Source organism: Capsella rubella, unplaced genomic scaffold (assembly GCF_000375325.1).
Source record: "Capsella rubella cultivar Monte Gargano unplaced genomic scaffold, Caprub1_0 scaffold_2, whole genome shotgun sequence".
Classification (NCBI taxonomy): domain Eukaryota; kingdom Viridiplantae; phylum Streptophyta; class Magnoliopsida; order Brassicales; family Brassicaceae; genus Capsella; species Capsella rubella.
In genome coordinates, this window is record NW_006238922.1 from 1505077 (window position 1) to 1531842 (window position 26766).

General features: G+C 34.9%; 9 protein-coding genes across 10 annotated transcripts; 6 read left to right on the plus strand and 3 right to left on the minus strand.

The window, feature by feature from the left end:
- Positions 1 to 10: 10 nt before the first annotated feature.
- Positions 11 to 3290, minus strand: LOC17894352 (putative G-type lectin S-receptor-like serine/threonine-protein kinase At1g61610). The gene is made up of 7 exons (XM_006300670.2): positions 1952 to 3290; positions 1765 to 1866; positions 1464 to 1681; positions 1170 to 1380; positions 854 to 1091; positions 613 to 760; positions 11 to 508 (listed from the first exon to the last, which is right to left on the minus strand). The coding sequence occupies exons 1-7, from the start codon at positions 3249 to 3251 to the stop codon at positions 200 to 202; spliced, it is 2526 nt and encodes an 841-aa protein (XP_006300732.1). The 5' UTR covers positions 3252 to 3290; the 3' UTR covers positions 11 to 199.
- Positions 3291 to 4945: 1655 nt separating this feature from the next.
- LOC17895667 lies at positions 4946 to 6497 on the minus strand. The gene is made up of 2 exons (XM_006302229.2): positions 6121 to 6497; positions 4946 to 5988 (listed from the first exon to the last, which is right to left on the minus strand). Exons 1-2 carry the CDS (start codon positions 6441 to 6443, stop codon positions 5034 to 5036), a joined length of 1278 nt encoding a protein of 425 aa, XP_006302291.1. The 5' UTR covers positions 6444 to 6497; the 3' UTR covers positions 4946 to 5033.
- A 2301-nt stretch (positions 6498 to 8798) lies between these two features.
- Positions 8799 to 11141, plus strand: LOC17896315 (probable serine/threonine-protein kinase PBL15). The gene is made up of 5 exons (XM_006302230.2): positions 8799 to 9272; positions 9766 to 9901; positions 10006 to 10142; positions 10261 to 10384; positions 10499 to 11141. The coding sequence occupies exons 1-5, from the start codon at positions 8829 to 8831 to the stop codon at positions 10933 to 10935; spliced, it is 1278 nt and encodes a 425-aa protein (XP_006302292.1). The 5' UTR covers positions 8799 to 8828; the 3' UTR covers positions 10936 to 11141.
- Positions 11142 to 11397: 256 nt separating this feature from the next.
- LOC17896190 (60S ribosomal protein L3-2) lies at positions 11398 to 14136 on the plus strand. Its single transcript, XM_006302302.2, has 6 exons — positions 11398 to 11445; positions 12324 to 12409; positions 12605 to 12715; positions 12811 to 13115; positions 13223 to 13632; positions 13722 to 14136. Exons 2-6 carry the CDS (start codon positions 12325 to 12327, stop codon positions 13981 to 13983), a joined length of 1173 nt encoding a protein of 390 aa, XP_006302364.1. The 5' UTR covers positions 11398 to 11445; position 12324; the 3' UTR covers positions 13984 to 14136.
- A 451-nt stretch (positions 14137 to 14587) lies between these two features.
- On the plus strand, positions 14588 to 15306 carry LOC17896191 (mitochondrial import inner membrane translocase subunit TIM13). The gene is made up of 2 exons (XM_006303002.2): positions 14588 to 14757; positions 14950 to 15306. The coding sequence occupies exons 1-2, from the start codon at positions 14647 to 14649 to the stop codon at positions 15097 to 15099; spliced, it is 261 nt and encodes an 86-aa protein (XP_006303064.1). The 5' UTR covers positions 14588 to 14646; the 3' UTR covers positions 15100 to 15306.
- Positions 15307 to 16489: 1183 nt separating this feature from the next.
- On the plus strand, positions 16490 to 17113 carry LOC17895935 (protein RALF-like 9). Its single transcript, XM_006301339.2, has one exon. It carries the CDS (start codon positions 16618 to 16620, stop codon positions 16852 to 16854), a length of 237 nt encoding a protein of 78 aa, XP_006301401.1. The 5' UTR covers positions 16490 to 16617; the 3' UTR covers positions 16855 to 17113.
- A 234-nt stretch (positions 17114 to 17347) lies between these two features.
- LOC17895387 (putative F-box protein At5g50220) lies at positions 17348 to 18038 on the minus strand. The gene is given in 2 exon segments (XM_023787467.1): positions 17348 to 17815; positions 17817 to 18038. Coding segments are annotated over 2 exon segments (690 nt in total).
- Positions 18039 to 19551: 1513 nt separating this feature from the next.
- Positions 19552 to 20146, plus strand: LOC17894965 (protein RALF-like 9). Its single transcript, XM_006301870.2, has one exon. It carries the CDS (start codon positions 19687 to 19689, stop codon positions 19912 to 19914), a length of 228 nt encoding a protein of 75 aa, XP_006301932.1. The 5' UTR covers positions 19552 to 19686; the 3' UTR covers positions 19915 to 20146.
- A 3123-nt stretch (positions 20147 to 23269) lies between these two features.
- Positions 23270 to 26737, plus strand: LOC17894637 (MLO-like protein 6). 2 transcript variants are annotated; one of them, XM_023787185.1, is made up of 14 exons: positions 23270 to 23508; positions 23812 to 23869; positions 23976 to 24247; positions 24331 to 24447; positions 24537 to 24597; positions 24680 to 24843; positions 24931 to 25025; positions 25111 to 25160; positions 25256 to 25296; positions 25383 to 25556; positions 25647 to 25720; positions 25815 to 25844; positions 25956 to 26016; positions 26146 to 26737. In XM_023787185.1, the coding sequence occupies exons 1-14, from the start codon at positions 23386 to 23388 to the stop codon at positions 26602 to 26604; spliced, it is 1779 nt and encodes a 592-aa protein (XP_023642953.1). In that variant the 5' UTR covers positions 23270 to 23385; the 3' UTR covers positions 26605 to 26737. The 2 variants fall into 2 exon arrangements, with proteins under 2 accessions (XP_023642953.1, XP_006302048.1); XM_006301986.2 differs by having other exon boundaries at positions 25647 to 25682; positions 25777 to 25844.
- The last annotated feature ends 29 nt before the right edge of the window (positions 26738 to 26766 follow it).

Consider the following 26766-nt stretch of genomic DNA (forward strand, 5'->3'; position numbering starts at 1 on the left):
CAAGTGTACAAATCCGATTTGTTCATTTTCTCTTCAATATACAAATCCAGTTATGTATATTAGTATGATACTGATATCTTCAAGAAAACGAAGATTTTAACTATGTACAAAAGTTGAAAACTATGGGAGAACAAAAAAGACGAATAGTCAAAGGAGCGTGGGGAGGGGGGGAAGAGCAATAACTTTTGGTCAAAGAGTTTCATCTCCCAACAATAGTCGTGAAAGTGACATCGTTGACAGTGGCAACATCTTGACCATCCAAGTTGAGTTCAATCTCACCGGAGTGCATGAACGAGTGGAAGGTAGGCTGTCTCGGCCGTGGAAGTTGACCCGTTCGACTCTCCAACATCAACAACATTGAACCCATGTTTGGTCTATGGATGACTGAGTCTTGTGTACATAACATCCCCACGTGGATGCATCTCATCGCTTCCTCTACGTCTCGACTGTCCTTAACCGTTGGATCTATCATCTCTTTTGTCTTTCCTTGGCTCCATAAATACCACGCCTGAAATTATTGTTTTGCCCGTTTAAAACATTCGTAACAAAAACAAAAATTATAACCAATGAGACTTAAACATGAAAATGTCTGGTTAAAGAAAAGAAACTTACATAACCGATGAGACTTCCATGTTCAGATCCACGAAAGCTAACGTTTTTTCTTCCACTCACAATCTCTAATATCAACACTCCAAAGCTATACACATCAGATTTCTCTGAGAATGTCCCCTCCATTGCATACTCCGGAGCCATATAACCACTTCACATATTGCAACATTATAAAAATATATTAGAAACTAACTAATACAGTTTTATGTTTGGTTAAAGAAAATAAAGAGGTTTGTTTACTTACTATGTGCCGACAACTCTGATCGTGTTGTCCTGGTCTTGTCGGTAGTTGAAGATCCTAGCCATACCGAAATCAGAAATCTTTGGATTCATTTCCGTGTCTAGCAAGATATTGCTTGCTTTTAGGTCACGGTGAATGATCTTTAGTCTTGAGTCTCTATGCAAGTAAAGCAATCCTCTAGCAATTCCTCCAATAATCTCCCATCGTTTCTTCCAGTCCAAAATTTCTCGTCTACTCTCATCTGCGCAGAGAGATCGAATTCTATACTCAAATCCACAAAAGTTTAGGAACTTTAATTGTTTAGTAAAAGAAAACATACCAAATAGGAAGCGATCCAAACTCTTATTTGGCATGTACTCATAGAGAAGCATCTTCTCGTTGTCTTCAATGCAGCATCCTTGTAATCTAACAAGATTCCGATGCTGGAGTTTCGCGATTAGTAAGATCTCGTTCTTGAATTCCTCTAGTCCTTGCTTTGACTTCCCTGATAGTCTCTTCACCGCAATCTCTCTTCCATCTGAAAAGTTTCCCTGTCCAAACATAACGCATCAGTTCGTTTAGCATACATAACAAAACTTTATAGTCAGGAAAGATTCATTTTCTATTGATTTACCTTATATACAGTACCGAATCCGCCATGTCCAAGCTTGTTCTCTTCAGCGAAACCTCCTGTCGCTGAGGCTACGCTGTCGAAACTGAAGACTGTTAAATCGGGTGTGTCAACTTGATCCCCTACTAGATCATTGATTGGTGAGCTTGAGAACTTAGCCGAGTTATCTCTGTTCCCTCTGGTATCAGAAACAGGAAGATCTTTCTTCTTCAACAAGAAAGCTGCAGATCATCAAGAAGTTTACATTCTCAGTTCAGCAGTTACATCTTTTAAAACAAGACTATGTGCAAAATAGAGGCTTTACCTTTAAGGCTTCTCCATAAGATCCAAGTGCATAATCCAAACAAGAATGCACATATAGCACTAACAATAACTATCCAAAGTTTCGATTTTTCCTTTCCACCTCCTGTATAAACAACAAAAGTCTTTCAACTTAGTCATGTTTAAAGTCTTTCAAAATGTTACCTGAGAGCTTAAACATTTTTACATACCTAGTTCAGAACCCGCCAGTCGGATGTTGATAGGGAGTCCACCGAACTCAAAACGCTCTATATCGATCAAATCACGGGTCCAAATCATGCATCCGATCCCTACTACAACCGCATAAGCATTACAAGAACATTTCTTCATGCATTCATCTTTACAACTCTCATTGTTAAGTGAAACAACTAATCCAAAATCAGGCAACTTCACTCCACGAAGTACCCTAAACCCATCTATTTTGTCCCCATCCAGACTCTCACTACAGTTCAATGGAACTCTTCTCTTGCAGCCACCAGAAAAATTCATATTTTTCCATTGATCCTGATAAACCGGCTCAAACCCATCAATGCAGCTGCATTTACCCGAACCAAACTCTTTGCTATCATCACAGACACTGTAGTTACCACAACGGTTATACTTCTCGCATTCCGTGTTCGGTTTCTTTTGAAGCAAAGTCCAGTTCTTGGCGTCCTTATTCCATCTAAACTGCTCTTGTACGCCATCAAACCTAAACCGAAACCTCAAGAAATCGGAACTGTTTGTACTGTACGTGAAAAACATGGTACCATCTCGATCAGGAGAAGAGAGCTTAAACCCCTTAGCATAGTTTGTGACTCGGTACATATCCGGTATACCGGTAAAGATAACCGAGTTCCACGGTCCGCTACGCCATTTCCTCTTTTCCCCTTCCCAAATCACAATCTCTGGCACTCCAGTAGGATCAATCCCCATTGAATACCTTCCTGGTGAAGGATCATTTTCGGATTTCCACGGGATGAAACTTCGATTCTCTCTCAGTGAAGGATTCACACGAACCATCATACCTGGCAAGAAAGTATCTGTCGGATTGTTAAAGCTCTCCCAACACCATCTTCTTCTGTCCGAATCTGAAGACAAAACCAAATCCCCTGTTCCCAACAGAACAGCCACGGTGTTGTTTGACTCGGGCTTAACACTTGTCGACCAAACGGTTACATTTTGTCCATTCACAACTACCAGATTCCCGTCATCTGCAATCTTCAAAACTCCACTGTGATCCAACAATGGCTTCTCTCGATTCGCAACCCAGACAACTGTTTGAGGTTCGATGTTTTTGTACCATATCCCGACATACCTTAAGGTTGAGTTCTTCGGACTAAAGAATCCAACCTCGAAGCTTTCGTCCTCGCTGATCAGTGAGTCTCCGTCTCGTATCGTCTGGTTTCTGGAGATTGAGTTGCTTGTGGAGCAAGATACGATGCTACATAGTTGAAACAAGATCACAAGGGTCGTCGTGACCAAAGTAAGGATTCTGTAAAATCTTGCCATACTTTTTTGAGATCTTTAAACGACGAGAAAGGGAAAAAAATACAAAAGAAAAGATCCAAAAAAATATAGTGACTCTTGATATTTTCGTAGTTGGTCTTTCTCAATTTAACGACTTGGATTATTCTATCTTCCATAAAAGAGAAAAGTCTTTAATATAAAATTCTTTTCAATTGAGGAAGTTTGTGGAATAAAATCCAATAATCCCAAAAATACCAACCACTGAGAACTGAAAAGGACAAGGGGTGGAATCGTGTTGACGAATGACATGACAATGATATGCATATCTCACGTGTTTTGTTTAGACTTTGAAATGTATAATGCGAAGTTGTGACTTTAAGGTCCATTTTCATCTTCTTATTGAAATGCGACCTTCCTTCTTTATTTGTGTGCTCGAGAGACTTGAGAACATCTAGTATTTTCTTTCTTTGTTCTGTCTTTTTATTTCAAAGGTTGTATAGTACAATGCTATCGAGGATATATATACATATTTATAAAGTGGCTATTAAATGCGCAAATGCATATCTGGATCCATCGGAACATATGATGATTCACTACTAAATGCGTGAATGCATGACCGTAGACGAGTTGCTAGCAATATGTGAATTTCACATATCTCACATGTTGGTCGAGACTTAGAACATTGAGGATTTCTTCTTTGTTGTGCATTTTTCTTTTCTTTTAAGGTTGTGTTATACAATACTATTATTGGATAACACATATCTCATAAAGTAACTATTAAATGTGTGAATACATATCCAAATTCATCGAAACATGATGAGTCAATACTGAATGTGCGAATACATGTTCCTATACGTGTATTTTCACAAACGTATCAACATTTCTTTTCTTACAAATTAAATTATTGTTTTTTTCAAAAAAAATTGCCAAATTAAATTATTTTAATAATCACATGTGATAATTATAATTTATTTTTTAATTTATAATTTAAATTTAAATTTCGACGGAAAAATCATTATAAATGATATCCCCTATGTCAAGTTCTCATAATTAACAAACTATCTAACGTTTTCAACAACTAATCTCATAATTCACGTGTGCTGAAGTTCTAATCTTTGTATACGTGGTGTCATATAGCCCAAAATTAGCCGAGTTACGTTTAGGGTTCCATCTTTTAAGCAACTTCTTCAATCCACATACCTTTATGATATGATACCTTCTGTTTATCTCCCAAACCAAGTATGCATAACATATTATAACAAAACTCGTACATATGTCCAAATACATTAATTAAATTATAGAAAAAAAAAATAAGAAAATCAGGCATTTAAAACGAAAAACATGAGAAATGGAAATAGTTTACAAATATCTCTTATTTCCCTTTATCTTTTCCAAAATTTTGATATATGGTTGTGTTAGGTCTTGATTGGTTGAATATTTTGAGAAACATTATTATTTTATCATCCAATAAATATTTGCTAAAAATATATAAGTGAGCATTGAAAGCTGCAAATGCTCTCTTTCTCTATTTTTAGTAGTTTTAAAATAAATAATATAATTAATAAATATAAATTTTAAAACTATTGTTTTCTGTTACTTATGATACATTAATTGAGATATTGTGATGGTAAGAATATGGTTCGATTTTATTCATAGATTATATTGTATATGATTTCATTAGAAAATATATTATATGTTAAACTAAAAATGGAAGAAATATATTCTCGTAACAATATTATTTTTCTTATCAAAAAAAAGTAAAACCAGGCTTACGATTTTAGTAAATATTGTATACTTATATTTTATAACATAAACGAATTAACGTTACTCCCACTTACATCTCAATCTATTAGTATGTCTAAATATGCACTTAACCAACAAAACTCCATCTGCTCTTCTCAGCCCAAAACTCTCCACCAACACATAACACCCAAATCTCCTCCAATCTCTATCGTTGTTTCCATTCATATTCCTACAATCTCTTCGAGAAACCCTAACTGGTTCATCTCTCTCCACTCTCACCACCTTCCTTCCTCCTCCCACCCACCCTCCTTCCTCCATTACCCTTCTCATCCTTTCTACCACCACAAAACTCAGCCCCACCGGAGACCCTGAACCCGTCTTCCTCCTCCTCTCCACCGGTCCTCGTAAACCTTGAACTTGCCTATACCAATAAAACCCTCCATGCCCTTCTTTCTCCCCCATAACCGCCTCCATACCCTTCACATAGTTGGCTTCTCTCACGACGTTTGCCTCTACTCTCACCACTTCTTCTTCGTTATCATCATTGTTTTCGTCATGATTTTCGTTGGTTTCGTTGTTTTCGCAATGGTAGATCCGTTCCCAGTATTGGGAAAGTGTGATCCTATAGAACATTGACTTCCTCATTTGGTGACTTACACTACAATTCTCCTTCACAAACATAAACGGGCAGTACCATTCTCCTACTATCACGCTTCCTGACCGAATTGTAGAGACTGGGAATCCGAATGCAGGGAGACGAGCTCTTAGCTCATCGTCTAAGCCTAGAGCTTCTCTAGGTCTCCTCGGATGTAGGCTCCTCGAGGTTCGTAGCTCCCATCCTTTCTTCTTGAGAAACGAAGGCGGTGTACCTTCTGGTGCCACAGATTTCGCAAAGAACGTCCTATCGTGATGCCGATTGATTTTAACCGTCTGATATATGTTTCTTGGATCTAAAGGTTTAGGTTTCTTGTCATGCAAGATATCTGGAAAACAACATAACCCTTTCTCTATCTCCCTAGAACACACGGATACTTTCCTGAAAAGTAAAATAAAAACAAGAAAAGAAGAGCTCACAACACTAATCACCAAAAGACCAAAGACAGGACTCAAATCTGAAAGTAAGCCTTACAACTTAAGACACTCTGGTGTGTGTGTTTTTGGATCTTACCCTTTGTGCCTGCCTCTAGCGTGAACAACGTAATACCGATTCGAAGACAAGGGTTGATCAAGAGCCGGTATGAACAAGACCTTCTTAACCGAAGTCTCTCGGTTACCAGAACTGTCTAAGTGAACAACTGATAAGATCTTGTCCTGAGGCAACGGAAGCTTCTCGATTTTTGTCCTCGTACACATCCCGAAACAGAACGTGTCCTCTGTTTCTGCTTCTTCGTCTGTAATAACCAGAACGCCGGAGAAAGGACCTTCCGGTGACTCCTCCGAGAGCGTCTTGTGATATTTTCTGTACTGCGATAATGTTCTCGTCACATACATTTTCGTTCTTGAAGCTTTATGGGAATATCGTGAGTTATGATTGTGAGAGTTTTAATATCAATGTCAGGGGTTTTATTTTGAAGAATTTTAACAATTTTCGTGTGAAAAAGACGAGATTGTAGAGTAGTGGGGTGGCTAGATATAACTTTTGATAGTGGAGGGTAAAGTTGTGTAATTTACGTGTTTTCTGATTGGCAAGTCTTTAACTTTGTTTTCATAAAAGAAGACATTGGAAAAAAGATAAAGCTAACGGTCACATTCCACTCTAAGTTTTCGTCTCTAAGTAAGAAAAATTCAGGATTGGAGATTTTTTTTCTTTTCGAAAAATTTAGAATTGTAGAGATTTTTGTCTCTAATTTGTATGGTTTATTGTTTCATAATTTCGGTTTAAAATTATCAGCTAACATAATGTTTTTGAGTAAAATTATACTAAACAAATGAAAATTTTAGAGATGCCTTGTAGCCTGGAGCCACTCGTATGAATAGCTTTTTGACTTAGTGGATGACTAAAGAGATGATAAAAAGAGGAAAAAAAAAAAGAAAAAGAATAAAGTTATATAAAAGAAAATTGTGTTATTATATTAAAGTTCTTATGAAAGCATATAATAGTAGATTTAAAATATTTTGAATAAGACAAAAAAATTTCCCTTCGATATACATATACTTCGCTTAAAAGTAAAGATGAAAATTTGAAAACGTCATTGTTCTCACATCCTACTTCTCACATACACACTTAAGCCAGCACCTGCATGGCTGCATATTCACATAGTAAAATCTCCTAAAATCATTCTTAATCAGGTATCTCAGAGCAAAATCTTGCTTAAAAATATCTTAGACGATTATACAAGACTTAGTGTACGTTCATCTATGTCCAAACATAACCATATATGATATATATTGTTCATATCATTCATACAGTGATACTAAATGTGATGATTTTTCTAGAACTAAATTAATGGTTTACACATTATGCATTCATCTTAACACTTAATCACTGATGGTATAACTATCATATATAGTTTTTGTTGGAAACACTTGTCAATATTACTACCCCAATACATGTATACTTTGTTACTTCACTTTTTTAATTACCATATAACCCATAACATGCATGAGCCGTCCATAGCCATAAGCCACCATTATGAACGATAACCATGAAGTATCCAGATTTGTTATAGAGTTTATAAGAATCGATATTAGCTTTAATTTTCTAGATATATACTTGTATTTTATACCAACATTATATATTAGTAAACATAATGTAGTTTCTTAGCTAGCTAGTGCTCAGTCTTGGTATTATTTATCCAATACCTGAATATATTTTATTAAGATGGAATGGAATAAGCCAATAGTTTTGAAAAGTGGAGCAGGAAGAAGCGTAGTGGAAATGATTTATTATTATTATTATGTTTATTATCTAGTAAACATTATCCAAGTTTTGCATACATCATCCATTATCTCATTTTAACTGCTCCTAGCCTCCTATGATTTTTTTTTCACAAGAAACAATTATCAGAAATTAGTTAAGAAGTAAATAAACTGAAAAAAAAAACGGATCATGGTATAAGGTCTTGTGTGAATAGAGCGAGATTTTCAATTTATTTACATATACAAGTTATTAAGGTTTTGACGTGTTATATTTTTGTAATAAAAATGACAAAGGGTTTTATATATATTACGATCGCATATACGATTGTATATACGATTGTATATACAATCTGTATATACAACATCTTTATTTAATTACGATTGTATAATTTCTTGTAACCTCTCTTTCTCTTTTAACTGGATCTTCTGAGCCAAAACTTAAGCTTAACTTAGCCATTAGGTGAATTATATAGTGACAAAAAATGTTTCCAATAAAAATCGATCGCCGACTTGTTGACTAATATAACAAATCCACTACACTTTTATGTAAGTACTCCAATTTTTTTCCTTGATTTTAAATTTTGTTATTCTAGCAATATCGTATCTTAAAATTTACACGATCGATATAGTTTTGTTTGTAGTCAACAAATGTGACACACACATATGAACATATAATTACAATGAGCCAAAAGAGAAGACATCATGACGCAAAACCCCAAGTTTGAGTAGAGTGGTTAGGGCAGTTGAAGAAAGAACGTCTCTACTATTTCCTCTCTTCATCTTTTGTTTATAAGCTTATCCTTAAGTTGAATGCTGCAATATGAGTTTTAAATGTAATAAACTAACCAATAATATATAACGCTATATGTATAACGTTGTGACCTATAAAATATTTTACACTGATTTGTTTATATTTATATTCTCATATGTATAAATAAGAACCAACCCACCCATCATTGTTTTGCCTCCTACTTAAAAAACGTACAACACAAAACATTTAGTAAACCATCTTCTCCAATGAGAGACTCTTCAACAACAGCATCCACCAAATCCTCACCGTTATGGAAACCCTTTTCTTCAAACTGTTGCTCGGTCGATGATCAAACCGTCTTTGGAAATCTCAGCCGTTGTCGACCTTCGAGATCAGAGTTCTCCAAGAACCAACTCGGACCACTTCCTTCTTTCAGACGGCTCTCTTTCGCTGATCTAAGCCGTTCTTCGTCGGCTAGGATCAATGAAGATCTTGCACAGACTCTTGGAGCCGATTTAGTGGATTTTCAAATGTGTGAACTTAAGATGATTACTCAGAGTTTCTCCCAGAACTATCTTCTCGGAGAAGGTGGGTTCGGTAAAGTGTATAAAGGTTACATCGATGAAAATCTCCGACAAATCCTCAAAGCTCAGCCGGTTGCTGTCAAGTTATTGGACATTGAAGGGCTTCAAGGACATCGTGAATGGCTTGTAAGAACGTTTACCAATTATTGCATGCCTGATTAAACTATTGAGTTTTTATTTTATTTCGCTTGTTACTGTTCTCTAATTAATTTATTATTATGACATATTTGATTACACAAGGTTTTAAGTTATAGGGCATCCAAAATAGAGAATTCTTGAAGGACAAACCACTCCTCATGATTTTTATATATTACAAAGTCAAAGATCCTTTGGACTCATGTCTTTTAATACTTTAGGACTTTAGCGTATGGAACTACATTAAAAAATGTGTTTGGTCATGATAAGGTATTATGGATTAAGTTACTCAGATGATCTTGTCGTTCCTTTTTTGTGTGTCACGTACATCGTAACAGAATCTTTTCTTGTTAGTATATATATGATATAATATATAGTTGGTGAGACCACTTTGATATACTCTTATACACGCATCGTCGTAATTACTGTAGTATCTTAATTAATTAAATTTGATACAATATGTTTATGGTTAATTCATATGCAGTCTGAAGTCATACTTCTTGGACAATTAAAGCACCCGAATTTAGTCAAACTCATAGGATACTGCTGCGAGGAGGAGGAACGAGTCCTTATCTATGAGTTCATGCCACGTGGTAGCCTAGAAAATCACCTCTTCAAACGTAAGCACATTTCCTAAAAATTTATAATACGTTACGTTGTTGCATTTATCTTTAATTATAATGTCACATATATTGTTGCCTAATTATGCTACTATTGTCTTCAGGGATATCACTATCACTGCCGTGGGCGACGAGGCTGAAGATCGCGGTCGCAGCCGCTAAGGGTTTGGCGTTTTTGCATGATTTGGAGAGTCCAATCATTTATCGCGATTTCAAGACTTCTAATATCCTACTTGATTCGGTAATTTTAATTATATATATGTCATAAAAAAGAATATTTTTACATCTTTAAAGTTATCAAAAAGGTATAATTTTACATTTTAAAAAAATTATTTATTAATTTGCCAAAAATATTCCAGGATTTCACAGCGAAGTTATCAGATTTTGGTTTAGCGAAAATGGGACCAGAAGGATCCAAATCTCATGTCACAACTCGAGTCATGGGCACTTATGGTTATGCTGCTCCTGAATATGTTTCAACTGGTACACCACACTTGTCTTGTCTCCTTTTACAAAAAAAAAAAAAACATTTAGTAGAAATCAGTTTAGGACATTTAACTTGATTAAGTTTCTAACGCATGGGAACAATATTTTCAGGGCATTTAACGACAAAGAGTGACGTTTACAGCTACGGCGTAGTTTTACTCGAGCTCCTAACGGGACGAAGAGCCACCGAAAAGTCACGACCAAAAAACCAACAGAACATCATCGACTGGTCAAAGCCTTACCTAACGAGCAGCCGTCGTCTCCGATGTGTTATGGACCCGAGGCTCGCGGGACAATACTCCGTCAAGGCGGCTAAAGACACGGCTCTTCTCGCGTTACAATGTGTGAGCCCTAACCCTAAAGACAGGCCAAAGATGCTTGCCGTAGTGGAAACACTAGAGAGTCTCATACATCACAAGGACATGGCGGTTTCTTCTGGTCATTGGCCTTTGTCTCCTAAATCTCATGGCGGCGGCAAGGTCTCGCCCAAGGTTCGAGGAGATCACCGGAGTGGTAGAAAATCAGCTCCGGGTCCGTTAAGGTCGTGAACTTGAAAAAGCAAATAACATGTCGTGTGTGTGTTGTGTATATTATATGGTTGGGCATACGTATCTAAGTGTCAAGTGTGACATAATTAATGAGAGTAATATGACTTCCATTAAGCAAAAAAATGCTATTAAAATATAAATGTAATAGATTTGGTATCCCACAGGTCTTTGTATAAAACATGTTTAATCAAACTGGCTTTGAGATATCATCTAGTTATCATCAAATTGGTGTATAGATTGTTTTTAATTTGTTTTGGTGTTCAACTGATACTATAGGCAAATCAACTCTCTCGTCTTCTAGCAAGATTAGGCCGAGCGTACAGTATAAAAGCATATGGGCCGGGCTATTTAAACTTGAGCACAAGTCAAGCCCATAACTATTTCGGCTTGAACCCATCACAATTCAGAAACCCTAGGTTGCCAAGAGAGTATAAAAACCCTAATCCAGCACACATTTTAGCTGTAGAGCTAAATTTCTCTTTTCATATCGCCGCCTACTTAACTGTTAAGGTATACAAGCTTCTCTTGATTTTGATTTGGTTCTTTCGATCTAGCTTCGAGGCATTTGTACTGAGTGATTGGTTTGGCTCTGTGTACGTTGATCATAGTTTTACATTCTCTAGCTGCTTAAGTTTTGTTGTATGTCGTAAAAATGTGTGTTTTGGTTATGATATGTTCTCAAGCTGTTTTGGTTTTATGATCGGAATGATAACCCTCGGAAACTATTATAAAATCAAGGCCGGAGTCTCTGATCTGCTCTTTTGCTGGAATCCAATTTTTTGGTTTTCTGGTTAGAAACACTCTAATGAGCTTGAGATTTGGCTTATCTTTATTGATGCCATAGGCCTTTGATCGAGGGAACATTTCCTTTCATATTTCCAGAATTCTTGAGAACATGTTGTCCTTTAGTCTCTGAAAGTTCTGGTTTTTGTCTTCTTTTCATAAACTATTCATGGTTCAAATCTCATTTGATTTTTCTAATATGTTGTTTTGTTCAATTGTAATCAAGAAGGTCAGTTGATATAATACTTGATTGTTAGTTGATATATACTAGGCGGTCTTTGAGTATGTTGTTATTGTTTCTCTGTTCCCTTTGTTCTTTTGACACTTTGTTGTTTTGCCCATTACCGATTAAATTGTTGTTTGGGTTTTGTCTTTTGGAACAACTCTGTAATATTGCAACTGTGTTCATTTATGTTGATTAATATGTGAATTTTGTTAATTGATGTGAATTTATTACTTTCCGTATTGTGGGAGTTATTGTCTATATTATGTCAAACCCTTTTTTATAAAAATTGTGATTGATTGAGTATGTCATCTGATTTGATTTGTTGTTATGTTCTGTGTATAGTGTTATCTTATTTATAGTGTTTGTTTCTGGTTGAAAGAATGTCTCACAGAAAGTTTGAGCATCCAAGACATGGTTCTTTGGGTTTCCTTCCAAGGAAAAGGGCTAACCGACATCGTGGAAAAGGTAATTGCTCTTATAAGAGCCTATTTAAATCCGTTACCCATTTTCTTAGTAGAACTAATCTAGCTTACTTGAATGGGGCAAATGCTTTTGTTCTTACTATTATGTTTATACTTTTTTTATGTCTTGCATATTGTTTTCAGTGTATCTTAATTTCCTGTGTAATTGTGATCTCATATTCTTGATTATGTTTTTCAGTGAAGGCTTTCCCTAAGGATGATCCAAGAAAGCCTTGTAGGCTCACCTCCTTTTTGGGATACAAAGCTGGGATGACTCACATTGTGAGAGATGTCGAAAAACCTGGATCAAGTGTGTTCTTACTCTCTTTCTTTATTGAATCACTGTACATTCATAATTCTTGCGTGTGGTTTTTGTGCTGATCTTTGTTAAATTTGTTTTGCCAGAGCTACACAAGAAGGAAACATGTGAAGCTGTGACTATCATTGAGACACCTCCGATGGTAGTTGTTGGTGTGGTTGGGTATGTGAAGACACCCCGTGGTCTGCGTTCTCTAAGCACTGTGTGGGCTCAGCATTTGAGTGAAGAAGTGAGGAGGAGGTTCTACAAGAACTGGGCTAAGTCGAAGAAGAAGGCTTTCACCAGGTACTCAAAGAAACATGAAACTGAAGAAGGGAAAAAAGATATTCAAAGTCAGTTGGAGAAGATGAAGAAGTACTGCACTGTCATCAGAGTCCTTGCTCACACTCAGGTGCTTCATCTTTCTCAGTTGTCAATTACTTGGGCTTCACAATTTCGTCTCTAATTGTTTTCTTTGATGATTAAATTGTATTTTGATTAATCTTGGGTATGTATTAGATAAGGAAAATGAAAGGCCTGAAGCAGAAGAAGGCACATCTGAATGAGATTCAGATTAATGGTGGAGATATAGCGAAGAAGGTTGACTATGCCTACAGCTTATTTGAGAAGCAAGTCCCTGTTGATGCTATCTTCCAGAAAGATGAGATGATTGATATAATCGGTGTTACAAAAGGAAAAGGTTATGAAGGTGTGGTTACAAGATGGGGTGTGACCCGTCTTCCAAGGAAGACTCATCGTGGTCTTCGTAAGGTGGCTTGTATTGGAGCTTGGCATCCAGCTAGAGTCTCCTACACGGTGGCCAGAGCTGGTCAGAATGGTTACCACCACCGTACTGAGATGAACAAGAAAATTTACCGGCTTGGGAAAGTTGGCCAAGAGACTCACTCAGCCATGACTGAGTTCGACAGGTAATTAAACACACAATCTTGATATGTTTTTGTCGTCTGTTTATTAGTGAAATTTACAATGTGCTCATGAGCTGTTTTCTGATTGACAGAACTGAGAAGGCTGTCACACCACTTGGAGGATTTCCACACTATGGGATTGTGAAGGATGATTATTTGATGATCAAGGGATGTTGCGTGGGACCTAAGAAACGTGTGGTGACATTGAGACAAACTTTGTTGAAGCAGACGTCTAGGGTTGCTACGGAGGAGATCAATCTTAAGTTCATTGACACGTCCTCCAATGGTGGACATGGTCGTTTCCAGACTGTTGAAGAGAAGGCCAAGTTTTATGGTCGAGCCATCAAAGTCTAAATCTATATTTTTCAAATCTCATTTAAACATTGTTAAGTTTTCTAAGTATTTTTGCTTCTTTTTTGAGTTTCTTTCTTCAATGTTGGATTGAGTTCTTTTGACAGTTGATATCAACTCTGTTTCCTACATAGATTTTTCATCTTATTAAGTTTATGTCCGTTTTATGATCAAACTATAGTTTGCCTAAAATTAGCAACAGATGGATTCAGTATCTTTAATACTGCTGAGGTTTCAAACCCATAACCAAGTAATCTAACCATATTCCGATATTGTAACTTAGAGCTCAACCAAGAAGTTCATGAGATACTCTTAAACCACGATTTCTTGTCTTTCTAGCGATTTCCTTAACACACCAATCAATCAGTTTGGATTCAAACATCAAAAGAGTTCTTACAGACACAGAAGCTTTGTTTACCTTATAAACAGGACCAAAACGTTGTTGAAACTCTCAAGTGGTGGCAAATTCAGTGAATCAACTAATGATACAGATATGAGCAGGCCCATTAATGAAAACTGAATAGAAAAGGGCTTTTAGGCCCAATATATTAAAACCTAGTCCGATGATGTTCTGTAAGCTATTTTAGGAGCTGGAGACAAAGGTTTTAGGGTTTCTCATTCACCGTCGACGCTTAGTTGAGATTTGAGAGTGAGAGAGAGAGAACAATGGATTCATACTCGTCGCCGCAGATGGGAGGTGCTTCGCCCTCGCCCGAAGCATTGATGGAACAGGTCAAGACACAACTCGCTCAAGCTTATGCCGAAGAGTTAATCGAGGTCAATCTTAATTCTTATAATTTTTGAAATTGTCTCTCAATTTTATGTTTGTCCTTTTTGGGTACACAAAAGTTGAAATTTTTTAGACCAATCTCATTTGATCTTTGAAGTATTCGGCTAAATTGATTGTTTCTGTTCGATTCTCAATGTTGTTGTAATTAAAGTTTGGGTTTTTATATGGTTGTGATGCAGACTCTGAGAACGAAATGTTTCGACAAGTGCATATCGAAGCCAGGATCAAGCTTAGGTGGGAGTGAGAGTAGCTGTGTTTCGAGATGCGTTGATCGATACATGGAAGCTACTGGAATCATAAGTAGATCTCTCTTCTCCCAACAACGTTGATCAATCATCATCACTTGCCTTTTTATTGAGTTTGGTGGGTTTTTAAGTATAAAAACTTGTTATTCAGAATAGAAATCAAGAATTACATTGGTTCAAAGTTGGAAGATTTGCAACTGTCAACTTGTTATTCGAGAATGGTTCAAGTTTTATATGTTGTTAAAGTGGTTCAAACATGTTTTTCAATCATATTGTTTCAGTCAAGTTTTATATGCTGTTAAGTAGCATTGGAATCTATAATGATAATAAGCCCTTTTGGAATGTAGGGTTGATATACTTGGTTTGATGCTACTGTCCAATTTTGATAGGCGGCATAAGCTTAGTTCCAAGTTTATAAAGCAGATTTATGCAAATGGCTAATTTCTTTGACATTTGAGTTTTGTGGCAATAGCTTTAGTGTAAGCTTCATAATAATAGCTCTATGATATTGATAGGTATGATCTCAAGTCTCTTGCTTGTGAGTATACAGTCCCCCATCTTTAAATCTCTCTGTCGAGAATGGTTTGGTTTCTCCGTTGATATCTCAGCTAAGTATTAGCTTGTAATAAACTGCTAATGACAATCCGAAGTTAAAGGCTATCAAAGGAACTTTATTGCTCTTACTTACGAGCTAACCCGAAGATATGAAATTTAGCGTTTCCATCAGATTTTAAATATTTTTTGAGGAACCTTTTTTGCTAGAACAAGGACATATAACCTCACAAGATCCTGAACTTAATACAGTACTTGAATCAAACACTCGAGGTCGATCGTTTACAACTTCAAAACCTAACAAAACAAATTCGTTGAGATGGGATAAAGTCGGAATTTGAATGGGTGACGAGCAAATCATATACGGCTCGAAAAAGATAGAGATTGAGGATATTTTTAGTTTGACAGTGATCAGAAGGTTGATGTAGTAGCAACATTGAATTAGATGGAGTCACAACATGAAATATAGATTGACAAAGAACCAAGTTTTTATTTTCTACTTTGACTCTAGTCTCTCCAAATCATATGATATAGTGGCCTTATTTACATCATAACTGATTCAAGAAAATACGAAACAGAATTCGCGTTCTATTGATGACTAATTCATTCGGAATACTAAATTCGACTTCAGGTTTTTAGCCTTAATTAAACCTTCAATCTTTGAGGGTAAGAAGCTAACTTTAGCCATGGCAAGAGATAACATTTTGGATTATTTTGAGGGAGCCTTAAACTTAAGAATAACATTGTCAAAATCTTTACTAAAAGAAACAACATTTGTTTACTAAAAACTATGTGAAACATCATTCGTTTCCTAAAAACTATGTGGTAACTAATCATCATCCAAAAATAAAACATTTGAAACCCATCTCTTCTCTACTATATAAACCACCAAGAAGCGTTTCTTCATAATCCCACAGAGCCAACTCCAAATACAATTAAATATATAAATACAATAAATTGAGCTCCTAATTGGGGGTTTCTCTTATAATTTATTTATTTATCTATTTAATCTATTTGGAAACACAACAAATAATACTTAGTAATAATAATATGGGGATGTCTAAAAGTGTCAAGGTTATTCTATCTCTCGCCCTCCTAGTGTTCTTGGCTCTTGCAGCAACCAAGACTGAGGCAAAATACATAGATTACGGCGATATGAATCGTGGAGATCATGCTAGAAACTGCGACAAAGCGCGACCTGAATCCTGCAAGAAGGAAGAAGCTAACCCTTATAGGAGAGGATGCGAAGTGGGCACACGTTGCCGTCGCGCTCCAGGTGGAAATTAAAACTGTGAATCATCAACTAGCTAAGCCAAAAGCATACGATATTACATCAAATGCTAGTTTCCTATTTATTTAAGAATGTGGTGACATGTTTCTTGATTTAGGAGTACCAGTTTTGGTTATCTGTAAAACACACATTATACATCCTCATATTCATTTGTTAATGAGATTGTTTTATAGTCTTTTTTTTGTTGGTTTTGTAATTGTTTGTAACCAGATGATGTTATGATCAATCATATATAAATATATTTCAGTTAATATTCGATAACAATCTAATTTGAAGTTAGAAACAAAGTGTTGGTAACAAGGCTTGCTTGGTTGGTTGGTGAGGCACTTCAAGCTCGTACGTTACACCCGTGGCAAGAACGACTTGGAAGTAAAACATAAATCAAAATCAAAGTTCTATGTTATCCAATTACAAGTTGGAAAAAAAAACTCTTGAACCAAATCCAAAACCACAAAATTCTATTGAAAATCTAAATCTCTCAAGTCTTAACTAATACAAACGCATGGTATTCTCAACATAGTCCGGAAATGTCCAAACTATAATAGAATTTTGATGATGCCTTCTCTCTATCGGGTGAGTGCCTTCGAGGTCCATGTATCTTATACAATTTCGCTCTGGATCATAATATAAGACCCATAACCTATCATTAGATGAGTACATACGATTCACAAAAACAATCTCACCATAACGAGTAACACCCGAAATGGACCATTTGTCAAATCCCTCCATCTCATACAAGAAAATCTTGGACCATCCTTGTGTCTTCTGGTCATGATCACCATCATCTCTAATCCAAATTTCCATAATATTCCAGCAACACACGAATCCTAACTTCCCTTTGTAGTTTATCAGAATTGAATAGTGATCCGTCAATGTTTTTGGAGCGTCGACATTACAAAACTTCTCGGACCTAACATCAAAACTCATCAATTCATATATAGAAGAATTATAATCCTTTTTCTGAAGCTTTTGCTCGGTAGTAAATAACCCCGTTGGTGCAAACCGAACCAAACAATGGTAAGTGATATCCACTAACGCCTTGGATGGTCCTCCACTGGTTTGATGTATGATGTCCTCCCAACGTGAAAACGTGACAACCTTTGTCCGAATAATATAGTGGTAAGAACAATACTTTGTATTGGTTTTGGAGAGGGTCGTATCCGAAGAAGCAAATGCCCATGTTTGAAGTTTCTTTGATCTTTGGTAAGTGAAAACACTGCCTTGTGGTAGGGTTATACACAGCTGCCTCACGACGAATGTTTGACCAACAAAAAATCAAGCCGCGGAGGTATTGATACATATTCTCAGGGATTAGTAACGATTTTTTGGTAGTGCAATTATAATTAGACGAGAAGACAAAGAAACATTCGTTGGGGTGGCCTGAAGTGTGCTGGAAGATGAGATGGGCATCACGAGGAGGCTCTTTCAAAGACCGAGTCACGATCGAGTCTATGAAGTCTCTACGTCTGCTGATAATGAATGACCATTGCTTCGAGACGCATTGAAACTTCACTAGAGATTTTGCCGGGAGGAATACTGATGTGTCTTGTGGAGGTCTCGTCGCTCTTCTCTAGCAAAGGCTCTATATATATTAACCATCTTAAAAATACACATGTTACTATAAATTTAAAAATGTTAATATAGATAATCCGCGATGGAAATTTTTTGTTATTTTTTTTTTCTTTTTAGATATTTGAAGTTTATTTTTACGGGTTTTCATAATTATTACAATTGTTGTACTTGTATTGAATTGTTAACTTTTGGCATAACAATTAACGAATATATATGTTCTTTTAGGATTTTGTAAGTTAGTTGTTATTATGCTAATTTCTATGGATATGGTTATCTTGATTTAAGAATTTTATATATAATATGGGTGCATGTACATCAGTTTGTTAGCGACACTTGTTAAACCGACTTTATAGGAAGGGATTGGGCGTAACTCAGTATTTACGTGGGGTTTTCTAATGCATATAACTTGTTTTCTAAATAAATTTGAGATTCATAACAAATATATTTATGGTGATTATTGCAGATTTTATTATCTTCGAAGTTATTTAAAATTAACAAAAAATTGTGTTCTAAACCAGATTTATTCGGAAAAAGCAGTTTTCAGGTTCACGAGTCTTCTTTCCAAATCCTTTTAGCACTACCAAAGACTTTCACTGTCGAGGAGACTTCCTTTCACAATATAATTTTTGGTTAGATCAAACCCAAAAAAATGAATGACTTTGGATAAATGTCAGAACTGAAAAATCTCCGAAGACTTTAAAAAATATATACATAGACTTTCAGAATTTTCGAAACCCAACAAAACATAGAGACATTATTTGTCAATTTAAATGTTATTTTCTTACAAAGATACAATCCCTTATTATTTCAAATATAAGTAAATGTTATTTTAAATCTATAATCTTCTAGAAATATATTTCTTCAGTTTTAAAAATAGACAGTATCATTGTTAAATATAGTTCATGTAGACGTTATGGAACTCTTTATTTAGCTACTAAAAACAACATTCATTTACTAAAAATATCTTTGTGGTTACTAATCATCTTCCAAATATAACCAACATTCATTTACTAAAATCTTTGTGGTTACTAATCATCATCTAAATATAACCAACGTTTGAAACCCATCTCTTGTCTACTATATAAACACCAATTACTGCTTGTTCATGATCCCACAGAGCCAAATATTTAAGATACAATAAATCAAATATATAAATAACATAAAAGTGAACTCCTAATTGGGGTTTACTTTTATAAGTTATTTATATATTTGTTTGTTTTGGGAGAAGAATAAAGAAAGAAGAAAACAATAGTAATATGGGGATGTCTAAAAGTGTCAAGTTCATTCTATCTCTTGTTCTCGTCGTGTTCTTGGCTCTTGCAGCCACCAAGACTGAAGCAAGCAAATTCATAGACTACGGCGATCTTAAGCGTGGAGATCATTCTAGAAATTGTGACAGAGCTCGTCCTGAATCTTGCCAGAAGGAACAAGTTAATCCTTACAGGAGAGGATGCGAAAAGAGCCAACGTTGCCGTAGCGACTAAGCTCTCAAAGTCACAATGATGTGAATGAACCAACAACACAAAGAGCATAAAATGCAACATGCATCAAATTAGTTATCTAATATACATTCACATGACACTCACAGACGACATCCTCATATTCTTTTGTTTACTTTGTCCTCTATGTTTTGTTTTTGGTTCTGTCATTAATAATTGTAACCCTATGGTGTTATGATTCATCATTTCTATCAAATATATCCAACAAATTTTTATATATATTTCTATTATTAATTGGATACTAACTAAAACAATCTTTCGAGCTATTTTTACACTTTCTTATGAGTTATCGTGAACGAGTTTTCATTATTTTTTAATTCATTATGAGTTATCTATAAATTTATTAGTATATACTTTGTGGCTCTCTATCAAGAATTCTTTCGTTTCTTTTGTTTGAAACATGTCAAGAAGTTTATATGAAAAACAAAAAAAAAGAGTAATTAAGTGGGTTCAATATCTCGACAAAGGTAGGAACGTGTTAAGTAAAAACAACAGAGATCTTACTTAACATGATACATCTAATATAACTGATGTCTGATGATGTAGTAATTGAGTTTGAGCTTGTTTACACCTTTCAAGGATGAAAAGTGTATGCAGCAACTACTTAATTGTTGTATAATTTGTGAGAATGACAATGAGATTACAGTGACTAGTGAGAGATTAAAACATGTTAGAGTTGTGTAAGGCAAGTAAGATCGGGTAAATTATACACATATTGAATTGCTATTCGTTACTAATAAATGTTATCAGGACATTTACAATTACATCATCTATAATAGAGACATATATTGTGTAGTTTGTAACACTATATATAAACCTCGTCAATACAATGAAATAATAGATGTGCTAACATATATATAGTACCATGTGCATAGTTATACCAATATTAGTTTTGGTATGCATACTAATCGTTGTAGAGAGTACATGACATGTAGTGCTATAACACAGTTCTACATGACATGTTATGACTAGGGCTTGCCAAAATATACATTATACGTAGTACTTGGTTTGATTATTTATATTGAGAAGCTTCGTCATTAGCACCCAAAATCTTTGAATCAAAAATATTCCACATTTTTCATATGATACTAACTTTTATACGCGTTATGATATTAAAATAACATAAATTAGCAATTAAAGTAAAGCCGCCAGAATCTTAATTTTTAAAAATTATGATACACCAAATTACAAAAATATTTAGCATTATTTACAAAATACATTACCCGATATATAATTTAAAATAAAATTTCAACAAAATTATTGAACGTAGCACTATCCTTTATTTTAACCATTTTACCACAAAAAAAAAATCTTTAAAATTCTTAAATATATACTAAGAAAAGTGCTGGTTCTTATATATTAATATCATGTGAAAGCTAAGTGGTGATGACTTTTTCATAGCTTTAGAAGTAGTTAACTACCTCATATAATCACTGTGAATAAAAAAACTAATCAATTTCTTAAATGATCTTGGACTACAAGTTAAACCTACACCGGATGCATTACCAAATAGTCAAATAATAATAATTAATATGTAATCCAAAATCGATGTAGCCAATAGCCATCATCATCAGTCTCTTTAACACACCCAACCAATATTCAACAATTTTGTTTTCATTTTCATATAATTATTTAATCACCTTCGACTTTTTGTCATTGGTCACATCTTCTAATAATTGTTTTGTTAGCACGACCGTTATTATATGACTTTGTATAAAATTGTTAAACTCAAAAAATATATTTTTTTATTTCCTTTGGAAATATTTATTTAATTCGACTGACCAAATTGTATAAGAGGGTGACTGAAAAAATGACTTTAAAGGCTGAAATTTTTTTCTTTTTATTTTGTAAATATATTTATATATATATAATATGGCCATCATATTAATTTGTGGAATGCAAAAATATTTCCACATATAGTTAGACATCAGGCTAAACGAATTTGGTATAGAACTTTTTTTTGGGTAAGATTAATTATTATTTTTGCTAATAACTGATACAAATTAATTCTTATATACTTTATAAAAATTGCTTTATAACCTATGATAGGTTGTACTGCATCTCATGGACTTTAATATCGTATGTTGACGTTCTTGACAAGTAATTAAAAGCTGGTGGTTCATTGATTTTTGTTGTATTTATAATGAGAAAAATGTGTAGGATCCGAAGTTGGGATATATATGATTCGCTTTTACTGTATCTTGATCTGAAATCTCTAAAGTCTAAATTAATGTTGAAAGTGTTGGACTGCATCAACAAAAATGTTGCTTATGATCTTGATTGTTTTCAAACTATAATTTCGACTTTTTCAAAGATTTATTACATATGTTTAGGAACAAAGTAAATTATTAATATATAACATTTTACAGATTTTCAAAACAATATATTTTTGTAAAGTTTTAATGTGAATGTAAAAAAAATATAAAAGAGACTTTGTTTGATTTTGGAAAACCTAGTCTCACTAAAAGTCTCAAACTATCTCCCACCAAAGTCATTTCCTCATAAACTATTTCCATTTTTCAAGTAAGTTACAATCTTTGTTTATTAAATATATAACATTTTCAGATTTCAAATTACGTTTTTTGTAAATTATAATGTGAACGTAAAGAGCTTTGTGCTTTATATTCGTTTAGAACAAAAGACTTTGTTTGATTTTTTTTTTTCTTTTTTTTTTTTCGTAAATAGACTTTGTTTGATTTTGGAAAACCTAATCTGAGACGTCTCAAACCACCTCTCCGGAACACAATTTTAGTCATTTCTTCGTAAACTATCTCCATTTTTCACTTTTGACCATCACCAAAACAACACAACGTCCTATGGTAAGTTGTTCATTGGTCCCCAAAAATAGCTTTAACTTAGATTTCTAACGTGTCAATACAATTATGGTCTTTGGAGCTCTCATGCACCCATAAAAAATGGAATGTAAAAAAGAATGACATGCACGAGAAACAATGTCCTTCTTTAATATACTTAGTTTAGTTCGCTGGTTTTGTACATTGCTATTGTATTTTTTGGGTCTTCTTCGTTATTTGTATCTCATATAACGATATGTCAAAATTTCGAAATTGTTATAATAACTTCTTCACCTTCATATCCAAAAAAATGAAAACTTAAACGTAAACATTAATTGTAACTAAAATGTTGATGAAAACAATGAAAGAACATAAAATAAATATTTACAAAGATCACATAAATACATAACAGTACACATACAGAACTCATATAATAAGGTTTCAAAGTGTTTGACTTTGAAGATTGAATTTTTCAAGCCACGCCTACTCACCGGTCGGCTCTTTTCATCTTCGTCTCTGTGTTTTATATAAAGACACGCATACGTGTTTCATCATTGCCAAAAGAAACAAAATCCAAAACTTATTTATCCTTCTTTTGGAAAGTATTTTACAAGATTGATCAAAAAGGTCTTTGCTTGGGAATTGTTGTGTTCTGTGAGCTCTAATGGCGGAACAAGTGAAAGAAAAAACATTAGAGGAAACTTCTACATGGGCCGTCGCTGTGGTTTGCTTCGTCTTGCTTCTGATTTCTATTGTTATTGAGAATCTTATTCATAAAATTGGATCCGTAAGTCCCTTTTTTTTAACTTCTTCTCCTCCTTCTTGATCCTCTGTTTCTTGCTCTGTTTCTGTTTAGTTCTTCTTCATCATCCCAAATAGTCAAACTTGATACCACAGATCAAAAGTAACTTATGTCTAAAACTGCCAAAACCCAAAAGGGTTTAACAAGTTTTTGAATTTTTGTCGGTTTCATAATATGCTCTGTTTCTGATACTACACAATTACACAAAGCTATGCTCTGTTTTGATTCTTTCTCAGTTTCTGATACTAAACAACGCTATGCTCTGTTTTGATTCTTTCTTCTGAACAGTGGTTTAAAAACAAGAACAAAAAAGCTTTATATGAAGCTCTTGAAAAAGTGAAAGCAGGTAAATTTATTATTCACTTAAAACATATTTTAAAGATTCATTTAATCTTCTTTAGTTTTGGATATTGGTTAGTTAACAGATTAATTAAATGTTATTTATTTGGCAGAGCTTATGCTGATGGGATTCATATCACTACTGCTTACTATTGGACAAGGCTACATCTCGAATATTTGCATCCCTAAGAACATCGCAGCGTCGATGCACCCTTGTAGTGCAGCCGAAGAAGCGAGAAAGTACGGTAAGAAATTAGTCCCAAAGGTCCAGGAAGACGGAGGAGACGACGATGACAACTCGCGTCGAAAGCTTCTCCAATTAGTCGATTCTATCATTCCTCGAAGGAGTTTGGCTACCAAAGGTTATGATAAGTGTGCAGAGAAGGTAAAACTTTGTAAGAGCCACTAATGTAGACCGCTTTTTCGATTATGAGAAGTCGAGTTTTCTAATGTATGTTTGTTTTCTAGGGGAAAGTCGCTTTTGTATCGGCTTATGGCATGCATCAGCTGCATATATTCATCTTTGTTCTTGCGGTTTGTCATGTGATTTACTGCATTGTTACTTATGCTTTGGGGAAGACCAAGGTAACTTCTTTTATATCCATCCTCATTATGATCACACAGTTGAGATCATACCACTCCCTTTCGCTATAAGTTTGAATCTTTTCTCATAGATGAGAAGGTGGAAGAGGTGGGAACAGGAGACGAAGACAATCGAATATCAGTATTCACACGGTATATATAAAACTTCAATTGGGAAACTGATAAATCTGAAACTGAGTGTGAAGTTTAAACAAGGAACTTTCGAATAATGTAGATCCCGAGAGGTTTAGGTTCGCGAGGGATACATCTTTCGGGCGTAGACATCTGAATTTCTGGAGCAGAACAACTGTTACGCTGTGGATTGTATGTTTCTTCAGACAGTTCTTTAGATCAGTAACCAAAGTTGATTACTTAACACTGAGACATGGTTTCATCATGGTATAATATCAATCTTTTTCCATTGTGTTTAATAACTTATCTCTCAAGAAAAATATCATTATGCTTCTTCTTTTTCATCTATTGTAGGCTCATTTGGCTCCTGGGAGCGATGCAAGATTCGATTTCCGAAAGTACATTCAGAGATCATTAGAGGAAGACTTTAAAACCGTTGTCGAGATCAAGTATGGAACTAACAATGATTACAAACTCCATCAGTTCACTAACTAATTATGATTAATCTGATGTTTCAACTGCTTATATCTTCAGTCCTGTGATCTGGTTCGTCGCTGTCTTGTTTCTCCTGACCAACACAAACGGTACATACATTTTCAAAACGTTGCTGCATTGAAATCTTGTTAACGTGTTCAACAATCCAAAACTAATATATTTGCTCTGCTTCTCTTATGAACAGGATTGAATTCTTACCTCTGGTTACCTTTCATTCCTTTTGTCGTAAGCAACATACAAAACCTTTAGAAGAAACTTATTTGTTTTGTTTTGGTTTCAACACAAGAATGAACGTATAAACAAACTTGCAGGTGATTCTTATCGTTGGGACAAAACTTCAAGTGATAATAACAAAACTAGGACTACGAATCCAAGAGAAAGGCGACGTAGTAAAAGGCACACCGCTTGTTCAGCCCAGTGATCATTTCTTCTGGTTCGGTCGCCCACGTTTCATTCTCTTCCTCATTCACTTGGTTCTCTTCACGGTAAACACCAATGTTACTTTCTGATTCTTCCCCCTACAACACAACGCGAAAAAATGACTCAACATAACCATACATTTTCGCCATTTTCAGAACGCGTTTCAACTCGCTTTCTTTGTCTGGAGTACGGTAAGCAAGCAAGACTGCATTCTCCGCAGACTTAACAAGTAATATACCAATTCATTCATCATTTCATTGAAAAAACTATTTGCTATTTCTTCAGTATGAATTCGGTCTAAAGAACTGTTTCCATGAAAGCAGTGTAGATGTAATCATCAGAATCTCAATCGGGTAAGTAAAAACATAAGCTTTTAAAACCAAATCATAGAAAGAAACTGAGTAATCAATCATACCTTATTGTCCCAAACTAACAAAGCCCCAAGCTTTTTCTTGATCTTGCAGACTTATTGTCCAGATTCTTTGCAGCTACGTTACTCTTCCTCTTTACGCTCTAGTCACTCAGGTAAAACACACTCACAACATATATAAAGATTCCAACTTTCAAGTTCAAAATCTGTTTTTTGCAAAGATGACACATAAAAATCGAAACTTTTGCAATTTCTGAATCTTTGAATTTGATTCTTTGGTGAAGATGGGTTCAAAGATGAAACCAACAGTGTTCAACGAGAGAGTAGCAATAGCATTAAAGAGTTGGCACCACACAGCAAAGAAACAGATCAAACATGGAAGAACCTCAGAATCAACCACACCTTTCTCTAGCCGACCAACAACACCAACACATGGTTCTTCTCCGATTCATCTCCTCCGCAACGTCCCTCACAAACGAAGCAGAAGCGTTGACGATAACAGCTTTGCGAATTCAATGTCTCCGAGAAGAAACTCTGATTTCGATTCGTGGGATCCTGAGTCTCAACACGAAACTGCTGAGACTTCGACGAACTCAAATCATCGTTCAAGGTTTAGAGAAGAAGAATCGGAGAAAAAGCTTGGACCTTCTTCATCTGTTGAACTTCCTCCTGGACCTGGTCAGATACGAACTCAGCATGATATTAGTAATATCAGCTTAAGGGATTTTTCGTTTAAGCGGTGATTTAAAATTTTAAAAATTAAATTGAATATTTATTAGTAGTGATTTGTTAATTACTTTATGTAAACAGTTCTTGTACATTTTTCAACATTATACAACTTTATATACATATTGTTGATGGAGGCACTTTTAGTCACTTTTCTCAAAATTCCTAATTTCTCAATG